Source organism: Sapajus apella, unplaced genomic scaffold (assembly GCF_009761245.1).
Source record: "Sapajus apella isolate SASKATOON/1434 unplaced genomic scaffold, GSC_monkey_1.0 scaffold61, whole genome shotgun sequence".
In the NCBI taxonomy this organism is placed as follows: Eukaryota; Metazoa; Chordata; class Mammalia; order Primates; family Cebidae; genus Sapajus; species Sapajus apella.
In genome coordinates this window covers 1,963,943-1,982,687 of record NW_022437001.1, presented here as the reverse complement: position 1 = coordinate 1,982,687, position 18,745 = coordinate 1,963,943, and the positions used below count along the sequence as shown (strand labels likewise).

The 18,745-nt window shown below is 41.1% G+C and overlaps 1 protein-coding gene across 6 annotated transcripts in view; it reads right to left on the bottom strand.

Moving 5' to 3' along the window:
- Window positions 1-8,267: 8,267 nt before the first annotated feature.
- The window catches only part of SH3D19 (SH3 domain containing 19), a 207,824-nt gene continuing 197,346 nt past the window's right edge, over window positions 8,268-18,745 (bottom strand). For all 6 annotated transcript variants that reach the window (XM_032246418.1, XM_032246419.1, XM_032246422.1 and 3 more), the window contains 3 exons: window positions 15,312-15,498; window positions 14,438-14,535; window positions 8,268-10,185 (listed from right to left, as the gene is read on the bottom strand). In XM_032246418.1, the coding sequence (XP_032102309.1) occupies window positions 10,069-10,185; window positions 14,438-14,535; window positions 15,312-15,498 (402 nt within the window). In that variant the 3' untranslated portion in view covers window positions 8,268-10,068. The remainder of the gene's footprint in view (window positions 10,186-14,437; window positions 14,536-15,311; window positions 15,499-18,745) is intronic.

Here is an 18,745-nt window from a genome sequence, read left to right as displayed (position 1 = left end):
TGAGCTTCCATTTATTAAGATCATTTAAGAAGTCAAGGCAGGGCTGAGTGCAGGGGCTCACACCTGTATCCCAGCACTCTGGGAGGCCAAGGTAGGTGGATCACCTGAGGCCAGGAGTTCGAGACCAGCCTGGCCAACATGGTGAAACCCTGTCTCTACTAAAAATATAAAAATTAGCTGGGCATGGTGGCAGGGGTCTGTAATACCAGCTACTTGTGAGGCTAAGGCAGTAGAATTGCTTGAACCCAGGAGGCAGAGGTTGTAGTGAGCCAAAATCGTACCATTGCACTCCAGCCTGGGTAGATAAGAGCAAAACTCTATCTCAAAAATAAAAATAAAATAAAAATACAAAAAATTAGCTGGGTGTGGTGGCAGGTTTTCTAATCCTAGCTACTTGGGAGGCTGAGGCACAAGAATCACTGGAAACCAGGAGGCAGAGTGCATTGAGTCGAAATTGTGCCATTGCACTCCAGCTTGGGCAACAAGGGTGAAACTCTGTCTCAGGAAAAGGAAAAAAAAAAAAAAAAAAAGAAATACAGGGTAGAAAAATTATTGCAGGGGTCAGCTCCTAGAAATCTATTTGTGATACCATAATTGTTTATTATTATTATTATTATTATGTTTTGTTTTTAAGAGACGGAGTCACACTCTGTAGCTTAGGCTAGAGTGCAGTGGCGCCATCTTAGCTCTCTGCAACCTCTGCCTCCCGGGTTCAAGCGATTCTTCTTCTTCAGCTTCCCAAGTAGCTGGGACTACCGGTACGTGCCACCATGTCCAGCTAATTTTTGTATTTTTTTTGTTTCAATTTTTGTATTTTTTTAGTAGAGATGGGATTTCACTGTATGTTGGCCAGGCTCGTCTTGAACTCCTGACATCAAGTGATATGCCTGCCTTGGCCTCCCAAAGTGCTGGTATTACAGGGGTGAGCCACCGCCCCAGCCATTTTAATTTTTTTGAGACGGAGTCTTGCTCTGTTGCCCAGGCTGGAGTGCAGTGGTGCAGTCTTGGCTCACAGCAACCTCTGCCTCCACGGTTCAAGTGATTCTCCTACCTCAGCTTCCCAAGTAGCTGGGATTACAGGCACGTGCCACCATGCCCGGCTAATTTTTGTTATTTGTAGTAGAGACAGGGTTTCACCATGTTGGTCAGTCTGGTCACAAACTCCTGACCTTAAGTGATCCACTTGCCTCAGCCCCCCAAAGTGCTGGGATTAAAGATGTAAGCCACTGTGCCCAGCCTGTGATACTATAATTGTTTTGTGTCAAAAGAAAATGTCTGTGAAACTGACAATACCAATAGGCTAATAAATCCAAATGCTGGTAAAAGACAGGGAGCAAATGGAACTCTCAAACATTGCTAGTGGAGTGTGAAATCGTCAAACCACTTTGGAAAATAGGCAGTTTCTTATAAAATTAAACATATATCTATTCTATGAGCTAACAGCTTACTCCTAGGTATTTATCCAAGAGAAATAAAATACTATGTCCACAAAAGCCTTGTTTAGAAATATCCGTACCAGTTTTATTCATAGTAGATAATAACTGGAAAAAAGCCAACGGGGAATGGATAAACAAATTGTGATGTATTCCTATGCCGAAATACTACTCAGTCGTAGTAAAAGGGAATGAACTACTGCTACAGCAACACGGACAAATCACAAAAATATTACGTTGAGTGAAAGAAGCAAGAGGAAAAGAGTAGATACTCGATGAGTCTATTTTCGTAAAATTCAAGAAGGCAAAACTAATCTACGGTGACAGAAATCAGAACAGTGGTTGCCTTTGTCAGGGGAAGTGGGAGATGTGATTAACTGGAAAAGGGTATGAAGAAACTTTCTAGAGTGACAGAAATGTTCTACATTTTGATCCATCGTTTGTATATAATTGTCAAAACTCATACAATTGTTTACTTAGTATCTACACATTTTATGTAAATTGTGACTCAGTTTTTAAAAGGGACTAGCCAGCTTTGGCTACACCTGCTGCATTCTGGTGTCTCTCTGTCCCACTCTGAGGTACGCTTTCCACACATTGAACTCGCCCCTTCACACCTACTCAGGCCTGAAACCAAACCTAAATACACCTCTTCCTCCCCACTCTGCACCCCGTGCTGCCTCATGACAAGGTTCCTGGCTACCATGGTATTCAGGATCTGGGCTCCATGTATGGGGCTCTGCACAGTAGCCTGGCCTTCACCTCCAGGAATTATGTGGCCAGATCTGATCACGTTGTTCAATATTCCAATGGTCATGGTATTATTATTATTATTTTGACAGACTCTTGCCATGTTGCCCAGTCTGGAGTATAGTGGCACAATCTTGACTCACTACAACCTTTGCCTTCTGGGTTCGAGCAATACTCCTGCCTCAGTCTCCCAAGTGGCTGGAATTGCAGGTGTGTGCCACCACATCCAGCTAATTTTATTTTTGTATTTTTAGTAGAGATGGCGTTTTACCATGTTGACCAGGCTGGTCTTAAACTCCTGACCTCAAGTGATCCACCCGCCCCCCAAAGTGCTGGGATTATAGGCATGAGCCACCATTCCTGGCCAGTATTATTATATTATTTATCTATTATTATGTTTTGAGACAGAATTTTGCAGGGCTGGGCATGGTGGCTCATGCCTGTAATCCCAGCAATTTGGGAGGCCGAGGTGAGTGGATCACCTAGGTAGGGAGTTTGAGACCAGCCTGACCAACATGGTGAAACCCCCATCTCTACTAAAAATACAAAATTAGCCGGGTGTGGTGGTGCATGCCTGTTAATTCCAGCTACTCAGGAGGCTGAGGCAGGAGAATCGCTTGAACCCAGGAGGCAGAGATTGTGGTGAGCCAAGATAGCGCCATTGCACTCCAGCCTGGGCAACAAAAGCAAAATTCTGTCTCAAAAAAAAGAGTTTCCACTAACTTGTCCAGGCTGCAGTGCAGTGGTGTCATCACTGCAACCTCCACCTCCTGGGCTCAAGCCATCTCTCATCTTAGCCTTCTGAGTAGCTGGGACTACAGGCATGCACTACCATGCCCAGCTAGTTTTTATATTTTTTGTAGAGATGAGGTTTCACCATGTTGTCCAGGCTGTTCTCAAACTCCTGGGCTCAAGTGATCCACCTGCCTTGGTCTCCCCAAGTACTGGGATTACAAGTGTGAGCCACTGCACTTGGTCCCATGGTCAGTATTATTACTGTCTATGGCCTGAGGGAATGGTCTCCATTATCAAATCCTGAAGAAGAAAATCTCACTTTCTTCATGGGCACCAGCTTGAGTGATGTGGCTGCTGACTTTGTGGGGACCATCAGTGTACGGGGCTCTGCTCAGCAGCCCTACTGGAGAAATGTGATCCTTGATTCTCCTTTTCTCTGAGGATGAGAATCCTCAGCCTCTTGCACAGTATAGCGTCAACATCACCCCCAGTCTCTTCAATAAAATGGTCTGTTCCTACGTCCATCAACTAAAATGTGATATAGAGGCTATCCATCCCTATCCAGCAGGAGCAACTCGACAAGCCTGCAGAGGGGCAACTGTTCCACGCTTAGGCAGTTTTACAGATACACAGTATTGGAAAGCCCTGTTTTTTTGTTGCTTTCCTTTTTTTTTTTTGAGACGGAGTTTTGTTGTCGCTCAGGCTAGAGTGCATGATCTCAGCTCACTGCAACCTCCTTCTCCCAGGTTCAAGTGATTCCCCTGCCTCAACCTCCCAAGTAGCTGGGATTTCAGGCACCTGCCACCATGCCCGGATAATTTTTATATTTTTAGTAGGGACGGGGTTTCATCATGTTGGCCAGGCTGGTCTCAAACTCCTGACCTGTCTGTTGCTTTCCAACCTTTTCCCCAGCCCCCTGACTGCAGTGGGCATATGGGCCTTCTCATGGCTCAATCAAGCCTCTCTGACCAGCAAAGATACAGACCTCTGTTTGCATCCCAAATTCACTGACCTTAGAGCGCATATACAGATGAAACAAGGTAACTGTTTTGTTATCTTTCATCTGCATATACAGATGAAACAAGATAACTGTTTTGTCACCATACGTTCATCTTTTAATAGCTCTGACGTTTTCATGTCTAGAAACAAGATGCCACTGTTGCCCTAGTATAGAGTGATCTCTGGTCCATACTAGAGGGACAGCCTAATGCTGAGGCTCTTTAGCTGCTAGCCTCTTGGGGGCCCAGAGGATAATGTGGTGGGCTCAGTGATCCGTGAGTCAGGGCTCTATCCAATAAAGTACTTCTACATGATGAGAAATAAATGTAGCTGTTCCTTTTAAGTATTTTTCTTTTGAGACAGGGTCTCACTCTGTTGCCTAGGCTGGAGTGCAGTGGCACGATTTCAGCTTACTGCAGCCTCCACCTCAAAGATTCCAGCAATTCTCCCACCTAGGATTACAGGCGTGTGCCACCATAGCCCGGCTAATTTTTGTATTTTTAGCAGAGATGGGGTTTTACCATGTTGGCCAAGCTGGTCTGGAATTCCTGACCTCAGGTGATCCACTGGTCATGGCTTCCCAAAGTGCTGGGATTACAGGTACGAGTCATCGCGCTCGGCCAGAGGCCAATAATTTGGTATTGTCAGTCAATTTCTGTGAAACACAGACAACCAGTAGGTAATATTCATGATTGAATAATGAATTTAAAACATTACTTCTCCTAAAAAAATTTCATTTAATATTGCCTAATTTATGGTACTTGAAGATAAATAATCCATGGTATACATATAATTAGAATTCCTTTAAAAAAATCAGAATGTGGGCCAGGTGCAGTGGCTTACGCCTGTAATCGCAGCACTTTGGAAGGCTGAGGCAGGCAGATCACGAGGTCAAGAGATCGAGACCACACTGGCCAACATGGTGAAACCCTATCTCTACTAAAAAGAGAAAAATTAGCCAGGCTTGGTGGTGCACATCTGTAGTCCCAACTTCTTGGGAGGCTGAGGCAGGAGAATCACTTGAACCCAGGAGGTGGGGGTTGCAGTGAGCTGATATCACACCACTGCACTCCAGCCTGGTGACAGTGAAACTCTGTCTCAAAAAAAAAACCAACAGAATATGTCCTGGACTCTGACATATAAATCTGTTAGCTTAGCAGTGCTTTAATCTATTATACTACAAAATACTAATAACACTGTTTTGTGTTTTTATATATACACATATATATATATTTTTTAAGGGGGTCAAGCTGTTCGTTATTTCAGGGAGAGGGCAGGGACGGGGGACTCAGTCTTTCTTGGCAGAGGCTTTCCTCATGGCAGCTGGGACATTGCTCCATTTTGTGTTATATTTTAAAGAAACTTTAGATTTATGATTGCTCTACTGTTACCAAGAGCACAGCCCTACAAAATACAGCTGTACAAGATCTGATGTTCTAGGTATTCGGATATTCTCTATTAAAGAGAAAAAGGAAATCCCATTAGTGAATCCATTCATATTTCAGTTTCTAGGTAACATCAATATAAACTGTCCACATAAATCTGAGAAGCTGACAGGATTTTTCTTCCTGAAGGATAAAACTTCAAGGCTTTTTCATACATTCTGTGTAATTCTTTCTAATCGTTAAGTATTGTACAAGAGGCTGCAAACGTTACAGGCCAATGAAACATATCAATTCTTCTTGTTTAACTGCTAAAGAGAAATGTATCACTTTGCCATAATAAATGGAAAAGAACTGGACTGGAAATCTGCAGAGACAGGTTTTACTTTAGGCTCTGCAAGTAACTGTGACCTTAGGCAAATCATTTAACCTCTACAAGCTGAGCTCTGGTCTCCAAGGTCTCTCTTCCGTGGTATAACAGGATGAGCTCGCAATTAAGAGAGAGGCCCCTAGATGGTGGTGGTGTTCTGAATCAGGCTTTGCATTTTTTTCCTTCTATAATTACAGTGAAGTAAAAAGGCAGAGGTTAGAAAATGACTTCACATCAATTCTGAAAAAAATTCACTGCTGGCTGGGCAAGGTGGCTCATGCCTGCAAACCCAGAACTTTGAGAGGCTGAGGTGAGAAGACTGCTTGAGCCCAGGAGATTAACACCAGACTGGGCAACATGGTAAACCCTGTCTTTACAAAAAACAAAAAATTACGCCAGACGCAGTGGCTCACACCTGTAATCTCAGCACTCTGGGAGGCCAAGGCAGGTGGATCACTTGAAGTCCAGAGTTTGAGATCAGTCTGGCCAACATGGTGAACCTGGTCTCTACTAAAAATACAAAAAGATTAGCCGGGCACGGTGGTGCGGGCCTGTAATCCCAGCTACTCAGGAAGCTAAGACAGGAGGATCACTTGAACCTGGGAGGCAGAGGTCATAGTGAGCCCAGGTAGCACTGCTGCACTTTAGCCTGGGCAAGAGTAAGACTCCGTCTCAAAAATTAAAATAAAATAAAATAAAATAAAATAAAATAAAAAATTAGCCAGATATGGTGGCACATGCCTGTAGTCCCAGTTACTTGGGAGGCTGAGGTGGGAGGATCACTTGAGCCCAGGAGTCTAAGGCTGCAGTGGGCCAAGATCATGCCATTGCACTCCAAACTAGGTAACAAAGTGAGATCCCATTTCTTAAAAAAAAAAAAAAAAAAAATCACTGTGAAGAATTCATAAAATGGCATTGAATCATACGGCTCGTGTGCATTTGACATTAAAAAAACCATTAATAATTATACCAAAGTGACTATATCGCCTCATAATTAGTCAATATATTCATTGTTAGTTTCTCTAGGTATATTTAAGTAAGCTTAAAAAACTAAGTCAAAACTAAGCAATGATTGTTAGGAGTACTGATTTACAACCCTAGAGAAAAATAATTTTTTTTCCAAATGCCAGTTCTAATAATAAATTCTGATAAACGCACTTTCATTCTGAATATTATAGACTGTACTCAAGACCTGTGATTTCTATGAGCACATTGACAGATATATTCCATTACCCTTCCAGCCATGTAAGCAAGGGCATCTTTTAAAGAAAAATGCTGTCTTTTACTGTTCAAAGGATAAGAATAATATATTAAATGGCTTCTCTAGTTTTTTTTTTTTTTTTTTTCACCTGAGTCTGCTTGCTAGGAAAGACTTCTCAATGTTTAACTTACCAAAGAAAAAGGATGAAGAGATTCTAGTTTGAGGAGGCTTAGATGAACAAGATCAAATTTTAACCTAAAATTCCTGAAAGGAAACAGAATGCATTCCTATTTCTCCCCCATAAAATTCACTGAATATAAAAATTATGTTTCTCCTTAAACATGGTCAGTCTTGCCTTGAATTCAATCAATATACAGAATAAGAAAGTAACTATGAAAGCCCATATGTTACCTTCTTGCTTCCTGTCAGTGAGGGGGTAATAAATGGTATGCATGAAATAGAACATAAGAGTGAATAACATAAAACTGTGAATTTTGTTTCAGTATAGATTTATGTAAAAAAATTAACAAGAAGGCAGGGCATGGTGGCTCACATCTGTAATCCCAGCACTTTGGGAGGCCAAGGCGGGTGGATCACAAGGTCAGGAGTTCAAGACCAATCTGGCCAACATGGTGAAACCCTGTCTCTACTAAAAATGCAAAAATTAGCTGGGCTTGCTGGCAGGAGCCTGTAATCCCAGCTACTCAGAGGCGACTCAGGATAACTGCTTGAACCTGGGAGGCAGAAGTTGCAGTGAGCCAAGATCGCACCATTGCATTCCAGCCTTGGGGGCAAGAGTGAGACTTCATCTCAAAAAAAAAAAAAAAGGAGGAAAGATACTGAGTGAATCTAAGATGGTATTGCTGTATGTGAAAGTCATCCATCCATACTCCATCCATCCATCCATCCATCCATCCATCCTTCCACCCACCCACCCACCCACCAACTCTGGCCAACCAACCAACAGACCCAACCCACCAACCAACTTTATTGAGCCTGAATGGTGCAAAGGACTAGACATACAAAGATAAATAAGATATCACAGGCCAGGTGCAGTAATCCCAGCATTTTGGGAGGCCAAGGCAGGCAGATTGCTTGAGCCTAGGAGATTGAGACCAGTCTGGCAACATGGTAAAACCTTGTATCTACAAAAAGAAAAATGTATGTATACAAAAATTAGCTGAGTGTGGCAGTGTGTGCCTGTAGTCATAGCTACTTGGGAGGCTGTGGCAGGAGAATCACTTGAGCCCAGGAGGTGGAGGTTGCGGCAGTGAGCCAAGATTGCATTGCACTCCAGCCTGGTCAAAGGGAATGAAATCCTGTCTCAAAAAAAAAAAAAAAAAAAAAAAAAAGATACCACCTCCATTCTCAAAAAACTCAGTCTAATATGAGAAAGGGACTTTGAAAGTTCAGTTCAGTTTATTAGAGTGTCAAGTAGATTTAAAACTATTGCACTTATCATTCTGGTGACAAAAGACCAAAATTTAAGATGGAGATTTTCCTCTAATAAAGATAGGCTTTCAAAATCTTCAATATAAGATGTTAAAGTTATAAAGGCAAAGATATATACCTCATGTCCCATTCCATACCCTTCTTGCTATTGTACAGTTTGCTGCAAATAAGAATTTGGATAATGCTTTAAATCACTGACTTCTCATGAAATTACTTTTGAGTGAAATTTGACAAGAATTTTCTTTATACTCTCTTCTTTATCAAAACATGTTGTAAGTCTCCAAAGTCCAAAATAATATGTACCCATAGAATGGGGAGAGAACTTCAGTCAAAGACAAAGTAAATACTACCTTCCTTGCATAACTCCAGGTGGTATTCAAGTAAAAGTGTAGCCATTGGTTGCCTAACTTTTTGGACAATGGGAAAAAAAGCAATAAAAGCTAAAACGTGGTCCAGCATATGAAACTCTTCTCAAAAATAGAAGAAAGTCATGAACATTGTTGGGAAAGTGTTTTACATTTCCAATGAAATTCGATTCCATTGATCTGTTTGGAAGATTGTCTTCAACCTATTTGACTCTAGCCCATAAACTGTAATTGATTGAGTAATGTAAAGAGCCACTTCTTTATCTTAAGCTTAGAATTTATAAGAATGGAAAGCAGGAAAGTGGTTTTTCATTTACTCTAATAATTGTGCAGGTATGAGCTAGGGAAAAAAAAAAACAAAAAAAGCACCAATACTCTGTCTTCTTAAATTATTTTTCATTCTGATTATATTACAAAGAAATGAGCTGTGGAGGTTTGACACTACTTTCCATCTGAACAGTCGTTCTGTATTCTAAGATTTTATATGTGATTCATAATGTACTATGATAACAAGACACAGTTTTTATGTATTACTGGAATAATGCAAAGAAAATGAATTTTCCTTTGGGTCCAGTAATTGTCAAAGGAATGATTGCAGATTCAGAAAATGTGCTTTGTAATAACCTTGTTAACATAAAGTATACACTGAGGAAAGAAATAAGTATGGCACGTATATGGAAGGATTAGTTGTATTAGCAAGGCATTTCAGGGATGGTTGTGATTCTTTAGACTTAAGTAAGATACATCCAATTTTGACCCCCTTCAAATCCTTGGACAAATGGGATCACTTGGTAACATAAGGATTATTTGGTGGGCACGGGTTGATTTTGCAATGTGCTTACAAATGATCCAACTAGTCAGTAAACTATCCTGCCTGAAAAAAGGATTTGCTCTGGTAATAAGGCTGACATGCTCAAGCCGTAAGAATTAATTCGAATATCAAAAATGAAATTTAGATTACTAATCATGTCCATGTCTAAGCATGTAGAATATCAAATGTCCTCTTTTTAAACTAAAGTAAAAAAATGAAGAAGCATGGTTAATTCACTTGTGCTGAATAAAATAGATGTCCACATGCAACTTCTGCGTGTGAGCCTCCCCATGCTGCCATGCCACCAGAGGCTTTCCCTTTGCCTTGCTAATCCCGCTAGATGTTTTCCTTGGTAGAATCCTAGCTCATGGGTTTCCATGTGCATGTTTCTACTGTAATGAAAGCTAACTACAAAATCTAGAAGTTTTCTGCTTTCAGAAAATTCTAGTGTACTATGTACAGCTTAGATATTTCTTTTTCAGTTAAAAAAATAGTGCAAAAACATATCTGATAGTCAAGGTGATACTTCAAGTGAGTTCTTGTGCCAAGGAACACAGTCAAGCTTCTCCTCTAGCTGACTTGCAGAAACTGTATGTAATTTTTGGGAAATATTCCAGATTTTCCCATCAGTTCTCCACTCATCCAGTCATCATCTACAGATTCCAGCTCTGTTATTATATCTCCAGCCTGTAAGACAAAAGGAATTAGAATAATTACTGATTTCTGTTGAGAATAAGCATGGGAAATAGTGGTCTACCTAGGGCAGCATGAATAATCTTCTCTTTATATAACTCATTTATCTTGATTGCTGAGAGGATTAAATGACAAAGATGATCTATACCTAATGATGCTATTTGCTTGTAGGCCTCTATTCCTTAAATCTCATTCCTTTGCCATTGCCAGCCTTGCTGCACTTTGATTTTCCTGCTTATATTATTTATTGAGTACCCACTAAGTGTTAGACACTGTTCTGGGCACGATTAATATTTCCCCCTTTCTACAATGGGAAAGCAAATAAGCTGGCAGAAGAGGACAGAAAGCATGGGATTGCCAACTCATTAGGGCCATCAAGGAGGGCCTCACGGAAGGTGCCATTTAGGCAAAGACTTGGAGACGAGTGAGTCATGTGTTTTCTGCATGCCTTGTCTTATTCTGTGTACTTCACAAGAACTAACTCATGTAAACACTACCAGAGTCCTAGAGACGAGCACTGTATCAACACACGCATTAGAGTTATATATATATATATATATATATATATATATATATATAAACATAAAAATAAAAATAAATATATAAATCTATATATATGTATGTATGGTTTTTTTTTTTTTTTGAGACTTGCCCTGTGGCCCAGGCTGGAGTGCAATACTATGACCTCGGCTTACTGCAACCTCCGCCTTCTGGGTTCAAATTATTCTCCTGCCTCAGCCTCCCGAATAGCGGGGATTACAGGTGCCTGCCACCATGCCCAGCTATTTTTTGTATTTTTAGTAGAGGTGAGCTTTCACCATGTTGGCCAGGCTGGGCTCGAACTCCTAACCTCATGATCCAACCACCTTGGTCGAGATATATTTTTATAGATTTCCTTATTTTAGTGGAAAAGAAGTCAAAACTCAGATAGATTATATAACTTGCCAGTGTCGCATGTCTAGTTAGTGGTAGAACCAGGATTCAAATCTAGTGTGATTCTAGAGCTTGTATTCCTAACCACTAGACTATGTGGCCGCCACATTTTACAATGGACATTTTTACTTAGAAAGGCTTTTACTATAATTGCCTTTTATCAACACCCAGAGCAATTTTGCATTCTACATTTGTTCTTGCACATAATGGCATTTCCCCTCCACCATACGGTTTATCACATTCCTCCCATGGCCCCAGTATCTTTATTTTTTTTTTTTTGAGACAGAGTCTTGCTCACAATCTTGGCTCACTGCAACCTCCACCTCCCCAGTTCAAATGATTCTCCTGCCATGGCCCCAATATCAAATTTGCATTTTTTCCTATCTTAACTTCACCTTGACTCAGGACACTGATTTATCTTCATCAGGTTAGTCAAAGGGGCTGTGTGTCTTATTCATGTGCAAATCAGAATTCCTTCAACAGATGAAGACATAACTATTTTGTTCTTTATGGTTTCTAAATATTTCTTAGAATCTGTGTTTAAGATGCTACAATGGTCCAAGATGACTCTGGCTACTGTTAATATCTTTATCAGGCTAAATGGATTTATTTGTAGCCCTGGTACATTACCCTCTGGAAAAAAAGGCTTGATTTAAGGCTTTTATTTATGGAAAACGGAAAGAAAACATGCTATCAGATATTAATTTACTCTGCTCTGCTAAAATCTGGAAAAATTCTGGCAATTCAAAGTTTTTGCTATAAATAAGTTACTTTTGGTTCCTAAATTACAATAATAGTTAACTGAAGTTATTTTTTTAGGTCTGGTCCAAATCTACATACCATGTCAGTTTCCTGAGGGCTAGGACTATTTTTAAAAATTAGTTTTATCTATTAATATTCTGTGGATATTTAAGAAAATATTAATGATCAACACACTGAAAGCAGTGCAGAATTTCTTAACAACAACAACAACAAAAATTCTAGAACTATCTTATGGTCAACCATTTGTAGAATGAAATGAAGATAACCTGTTTTCTGGAGGATACTATGATTTCTATTATTTATATTGACATAGTTTAAATGAAGACCAAAATAACATCTAAGAAGTCTGAATTCAGTTTCTTCACTGGCAGTAAGTTTATGTAAAGATAAAAGGAATAAATTTTGAGCCACTGACTCTCAAGGACTAAGGTAACAGTTTTATTTTTTTAAATTTTATTTTAAAGACCAAGATGTGAAAAGAAAAAAAAAAAGGAACTGATAGAAGGTTATGAATTTTTAATTTTGCATAGCAAGGGCGTAAGAAATATCTATCATTTATGGCTGGGTGCAGTGGCTCATGCCTGTAATCCCAGCTCTTTGGGAGGCTGAGTCAGGTGGATTACTTTGAGCTCAGGAGTCTGAGATCAGCCTGGGTGGGACCCAGTCTCTACAAAAACTATGAAAAATCAGCCATGCATTGGTGGTTCGAACCTGTAGTCCCAGCTACACAGGAGGCTGAGGCTGGAGAATTGTGTGAGCCTGGGAAACAGAGGCTGCACAGTGAGTCGAGATCGCACCACTGCACTAAAGCCTGGGCAACAGAGTGAGACCCTGAACAACAACAACAACAAAAGTAAATAAATAAAAGAAATATCTATTATTTGCTAATAATTTATTATTATTATTATTATTTTTGAGACAGAGTTTCACTTTTGTTGCCCAGCCTGGAGTGCAATGGCTAATCTTGGCTCACCACAACCTCTGCCTCCGGATTCAAGCGATTCTCCTGCCTCAGCGTCCTGAGTAGCTGGGAGTATAGGCATGCACCACCATGTCCAGCTAATTTTTTGTATTTTTAGGAGACAGGGTTTCTCCATGTTGATCAGGCTGGTCTTGAACTCCCAGCCTCAGGTCATCCACCTGTCTCAGCCTCCCAAAGTACTGGGACTCCAGGCATGAAATATGACTGAAAATTTTAATCACATTATCCCCGTTTACTCCCACAAAGGCTGCACATACCTGATTCAAGTATTGCCTTGTTTTCATTTTTTGTTATTGTTGAGATAGGGTCTTGCTATGTTGACCAGGCTAGTCTTAAATTCCTGGCCTCAAGTGATCCTCCCGCCTTGGCTTCCCAAAAGTGTTGGAATTAGAGGGGTGAGCCACTGTGCTCCGCCTTTTTCTTATCTTGTTGTAGGCAAGTGAAAGCCCTGTTTAGTTGTCCACTATTTTAAACCACATCTTTTCCAGTCATTCCTTGATATGTTAACCCTCTCCATAGCATCCTTGCCTCTGACTGAATCGTTTCAATGATAGAGAATTTACCACTGTCTGACAGAGGCTATTTTGACAGCAGTGACTACTAAAACCACCCACCTTCTTCTATCACCGTTCCCAAAGTCTTTCCTCTGACCATGGTTCAGTTGTAGATTAGGGAAATAGAATCATGAAAATTTTCTTTTACTTTAGGAAAAAATTAGGCATTTCTTCAGTGGAAAAAAAAAATCGCAAAGTAGCTCAACCTTTTGGGACTATTTCCCCAAAGCTCTGGTCAGTGCTTTTGTGGACAAGAATTCAGTGTCTTTTTTTTTTTTTTTTTTTGAGACGGAGTTTTGCTGTTGTTGCCCAGGCTGGAGTGCAATGGCGCGATCTCGGCTCACTGCAACCTCCGCCTCCTGGGTTCAAGCAATTCTCCGGCCTCAGCCTCCCGAGTAGCTGGGACTACAGGCATGCACCATCATGCCCAGCTAATTTTTGTATTTTTTTAGTAGAGATGGGGTTTCACCTTGTTGACCAGGATGGTCTCGATCTCTTGACCTCGTGATCCACCCGCCTCGGCCTCCCAAAGTGCTGGGATTACAGGCTTAAGCCACCACGCCCGGCCCAAGAATTCAGTGTCTTACAAGGCTACTATGCTACTAGTGTAAATTGTAACAGATGCTATCTGATTCTCCATCAATTTCAAGGACATGTCAATGGCAGGCTGGGAGGGCCATGTAAATGGACATTTGTTACCAGGGCTACTAATAAAAATCCCAATATTACTGAGATCTGATGATGTAAGACCAAGGAACTAGGGATTACTTTGGGGATGTATGGGGTTGTTAAGCCAAGGTTTTCTCTAAGTACCTTAATGCCCGGTTGATAATGTAAATTAACAGGCCTATTTGCACTATTCACTTTCTATAATCTCTTCCCTTTGAATTAGGGTCTGAGATCTCTTCATTCTTGAGCAATGATCAACATTCCACTCAAATGTTCCATCCTTCAGTAGAAGACATTTCAAAAATTATAGTGCTTAATGCAGTTATGAAGAGATACACATTCTGACCTTGAAGGAAAGCTCATCTTCATTTTCCCCTTGGAAATCATATAAGGCTTTCGCCTTCCTCCCCTTCAGTATGATGGCCGATGTACTTTTTGCCTCAGCTGTGAAGACATCAAAAATTCAAATACACAGAAACACAGCGGACTAAAACACAAATCTAACATTAAAAAAAAAAACCCTTGTCACTCTAAAAAGAGAATATTTTCTCTTCAGAGGTAGCGATATTAGGCAAAGAAAAACTTTTTATTTTTTATTTTATTTTGAGATGCAGTCTCGCTCTGTAGCCCAGAATGGAGTGCAGTGGCATGATCTCGACTCACTGCAATCTCTGCCTCCCAGGTCCCAGTTCAAGCAATTCTCCTGCCTCAGCCTCCTGAGTAGCTGGGATTACAGACATGCACCACCATGTCCAGCTAATTTTTGTATTTTTAATAGAGACAGGGTTTCACCATGTTGCCAGGCTGGTCTTGATCTCCTGACCTCATGATCCACCCACCTTGGCCTCCCAAAGTGCTGGGATTACAGGCACGAGCCACCGTGCTCGACCAAGAAAAGCTTTTTAAAAAGCATAATATTTTCAATTAATTTTGAACTTACGTAACTTTCAAAAAGATGAACAATGTTCTTCTCTTAGCAGGGAAAAATTACATAAACTATATTTATTAGATGGAATTAGCCATTATTTAGTGAAGACATTTCTATCCTTTTTTCTATAACTCTAACAAAGTATATAAATGAAGTTTGTGTAACTTCATGAATCAACCCTTTCAAACATAGACAGACAAACTGAGTATGGCCGGAGGGGAAAGGAATGTATACAGTTTTGAGGGTCTCGGGCCCCGCGAGGAGTAGCAGTCATGCCTTGCAGTTGTCATACCTGGGCAGGGCCTCACAAACACTGTTGGGAAGATCCCCTCCCTGTCCTGTAGTCTGCCCCTGCACCAGTCAGAATCCACACGTTCCAGAATCTGGATCCGGTCTCCCCTCTTGAAGGATAAGTCGTCACTGTTCTCTGCTGTAAAACTGTGAAGAGCTTCACACCATTCTGCAGAAAGACTGTTAACCTGTCATCAATCAGAAGCGTGGTCAGAAATGTAAGATTTTATTTAAAATCGAGTTCTACAAAGCTTAAAAAGAAGTGGAAAAAAACCCCAAAAAACGAAGGGGTCCTAAGATTTCGCAGCCTGAAGGCTTCTTTAAGTTTTCTTATACTTTATGTTGTTATCAAGTTTCAGAAAGAAAAGTTTCCAATAATTTTTCTTAAATTATAATCCTAAATGACAAGCATGATAGAATTTGTGGCTTTTCTGCTTTTAAGAGATGTACAATGCTTAAGCAAACACTGTTTTCCTTTTCTTTTCTTTTTTTGAGACAAGTTCTTAGTCACCCAGGCTGGAGTACAGTGGCAGAATCAGAGCTCACTGCAGCCTTGACTTTCTGGGTTCAGGTGATCCTCTCTCCTCAACCTTCTGAGTGGCTGGAACTACAGGTGCAGCCACCACACCTGGCGATTTAATTTAATTTAATTTTTGTAGAGATGAGGTCTTACTATGTTGCCCAGGCTGGTCTTGACCTCTTGGGCTCAAGAAATCCTCCCACCCTCCCAAAGTGCTGGGATTATAGGCAGGATCCACCTCACCCAGCCAAAAAAAAGTTTTTCTTAATATGACCTATTATATTAGTTACATTAAATAGGTAAAAGCATAAAATATTTATGCATAGTATTTGACACTATGAAAAAATTCTGACAAAGTATCTAATTTTCAGTGAAGTTCTTCTTTATTTAAATTAGGAAGGATCAGAATGGGTAGTCTATTAATTTCCAGGTCTCTACTTGATTCATAGACTATTAGATTCCATAGCATAGGACTTCAAATTCACACTTTTTTTTTTTTTTTGAGACAGTCTCGCTCTGTCGCCAGACTGGAGTGCAATGGCACGATCTCAGTTCACTGCAACCTCCACCTCCCAGGTTCAAGTGATTCTCTTGCCTCAGCCTCCAGAGTAGCTGGGACTATAGGCATGTGCCAACACACCTGGCTAATTTTTGTATTTTTAGTAGATATGGGTTTTCACCATATTGGCCAGGCTGGTCTCAAATTCCTGACCTAACGTGATCCGTCCACCTCAGCCTCCCAAAGTGCTGGGATTAGAGGTGTGAGCCACCATGCCCAGCCTCACACTGTTAATTTTATGAGGTATAGTTAATTCTGAGATTGGCAGGATAATACCCAGATGTGGTGGGCTAGTGTAAGAACACTTTTATCCCAGGCACATTAGAGGAAGGTTTTGCTCTGTGAAGAGGCAGCTCTGCCAAGTTGGGATTGGAACCCTATGTTCAAGAGGCTCAAGCAGGCAGTAGAGGATAATGAAAAGGACAAAGACTTTTTTTTCCCCCGAGATGGAGTCTCGCTCTATCGCCCAGGCTTAAGGGCAATGGTGCAATTTTGGCTCAATGCAACCTCTACTTCCCAGGTTCGAGTGATTCTCCTGCCTCAGCCTTCCGATTAGCTGGGACTACAGGTGTGCACCACCACTCCAGCTAATTTTTGTATTTTTAGTAGAGATGGGCTTTCACCATGTAGGCCAGGCTGGTCTTGAACTCCTGGCCTGAAGCGATCCACCTGCCTCAGCCTCCCAAGGTACTGGGATTACAGGTGTGAGCCACTGTGCCTGGGCAGGACAAAGGCTTTGGAGCTAGACAGGCAAGGGTTCCAGACCCAGTTCTGCCACTCCTTAGCTATGTGACACTGGGCAAGACCCTTCTCTTCTCTGAGGCTCAGCTTTATCTTACGGTTACTAAGAGGATTAAATGAGACAATGCATGTGTAACATTTAGCCCAGTGCCTGGCATATCTTAAGTTCTCAATAACTGAGGGCTTACAAAACAAAAAACAAAAAGCAAGCAAACAACGCTAACCTTGCCTTCTTGCTCCTGCACTTGAGTAACTATCCCTAAAGGATGGAACTTATCATTCCCCCAAAATGCAGGCAACAACCATGTGAACATTTCCTTTTGGAGAACTACAGTCAGTTTCTTTCCTGTTTCACTTTATCAGTAGGTAGGAATGAAAGAATTAGAAACAAAAGAATTAAGAGACACACAGGCCAATTACAAGTGACATTTTCACAAACACAATAATCCCATCAGGCTTAAATCTTTTAAATTTGTCACAGAAAACAATGGAAGGCCGGATGTCATAGATCATCCCTGTAATCCTAGCACCTTGGGAGGCTGAGACAGGTTGATTGCTTGAGCCCAGGAGTTTGAGACCAGCCTGGGCAAGTGAGATCCTGTCTATAAAAAATACAAAAATTAGCTAGGAGTGGTGGTGTGTGCCTGTCATCCCAGTTAAGTGGGAGGCTAAGGGGGATTGTTTGAGCCTGGGAAGCAGAGGTTGCAGTGAGCTGAGACCTTGCCACTGCACTCAGCCTGGGCATCAGCGTGAGACCCTGTCTCAAAAACACAAAGAACAAAAACCTAAAAAACAACAGAAGGCACCACATTCCTAGTACTTTTAAGCACTTCTATGTTATACAGTGTAAAAATTTTAACCCACTGTTTTTCTCTTTCTCATTATACAAATAAAATAAATGTTCCTAAATATTTGGAAAGTTGAGAAATGTATAAAGAAGTGGGGGTGGCTGGGCTTGGTGTCTCACGCCTGTAATCCCAGCACCTTGGGAGGCTGAGGCAGGTGGATTACGATGTCAAGAGATCGAGATCATCCTGGCCAACATGGTGAAACCCCATCTCTACCAAAAATAAAAAAATTAGCTGGGCATGGTGGCACTACTGGGCATAGTCCCAGCTACTCAGGAGGCTGAGGCAGGAGAATCACTTGTACCTGGGAGGCAGAGGTTGCAGTGAGCAGAGATCACATCATTGCACTCCAGCCTGGCAACAGAGTGAGACTTAAAAAAAAAAAAAAAAAAAGTAGAGGGAAGAAAACCTACCCATGTATGTAATCTTACTACTTACATGCAATTTAATACTAATAGCTTGAAAAATTTTCTTCCAGTCTTTTTATGCTCTATGTTTGATTTTATATCCCCTTTCCCTGTAATATGTTTCCTCTTATGACATTTTAAATTATTATTTTATTTAGGCTGGGCATGGTGGCTCATGCCTGTAATCCCAGCACTTTGGGAGGCCGAGGCAGGCAGATCACAAGGTCAGGAGTTTGAGACCATCCTGGCTAACATGGTGAAACCCTGTCTCTGTTTAAAAAAAAAAAAAAAAAGGCCGGGCGCGGTGGCTCACGCCTGTAATCCCAGCACTTTGGGAGGCCGAGGCGGGTGGATCACGAG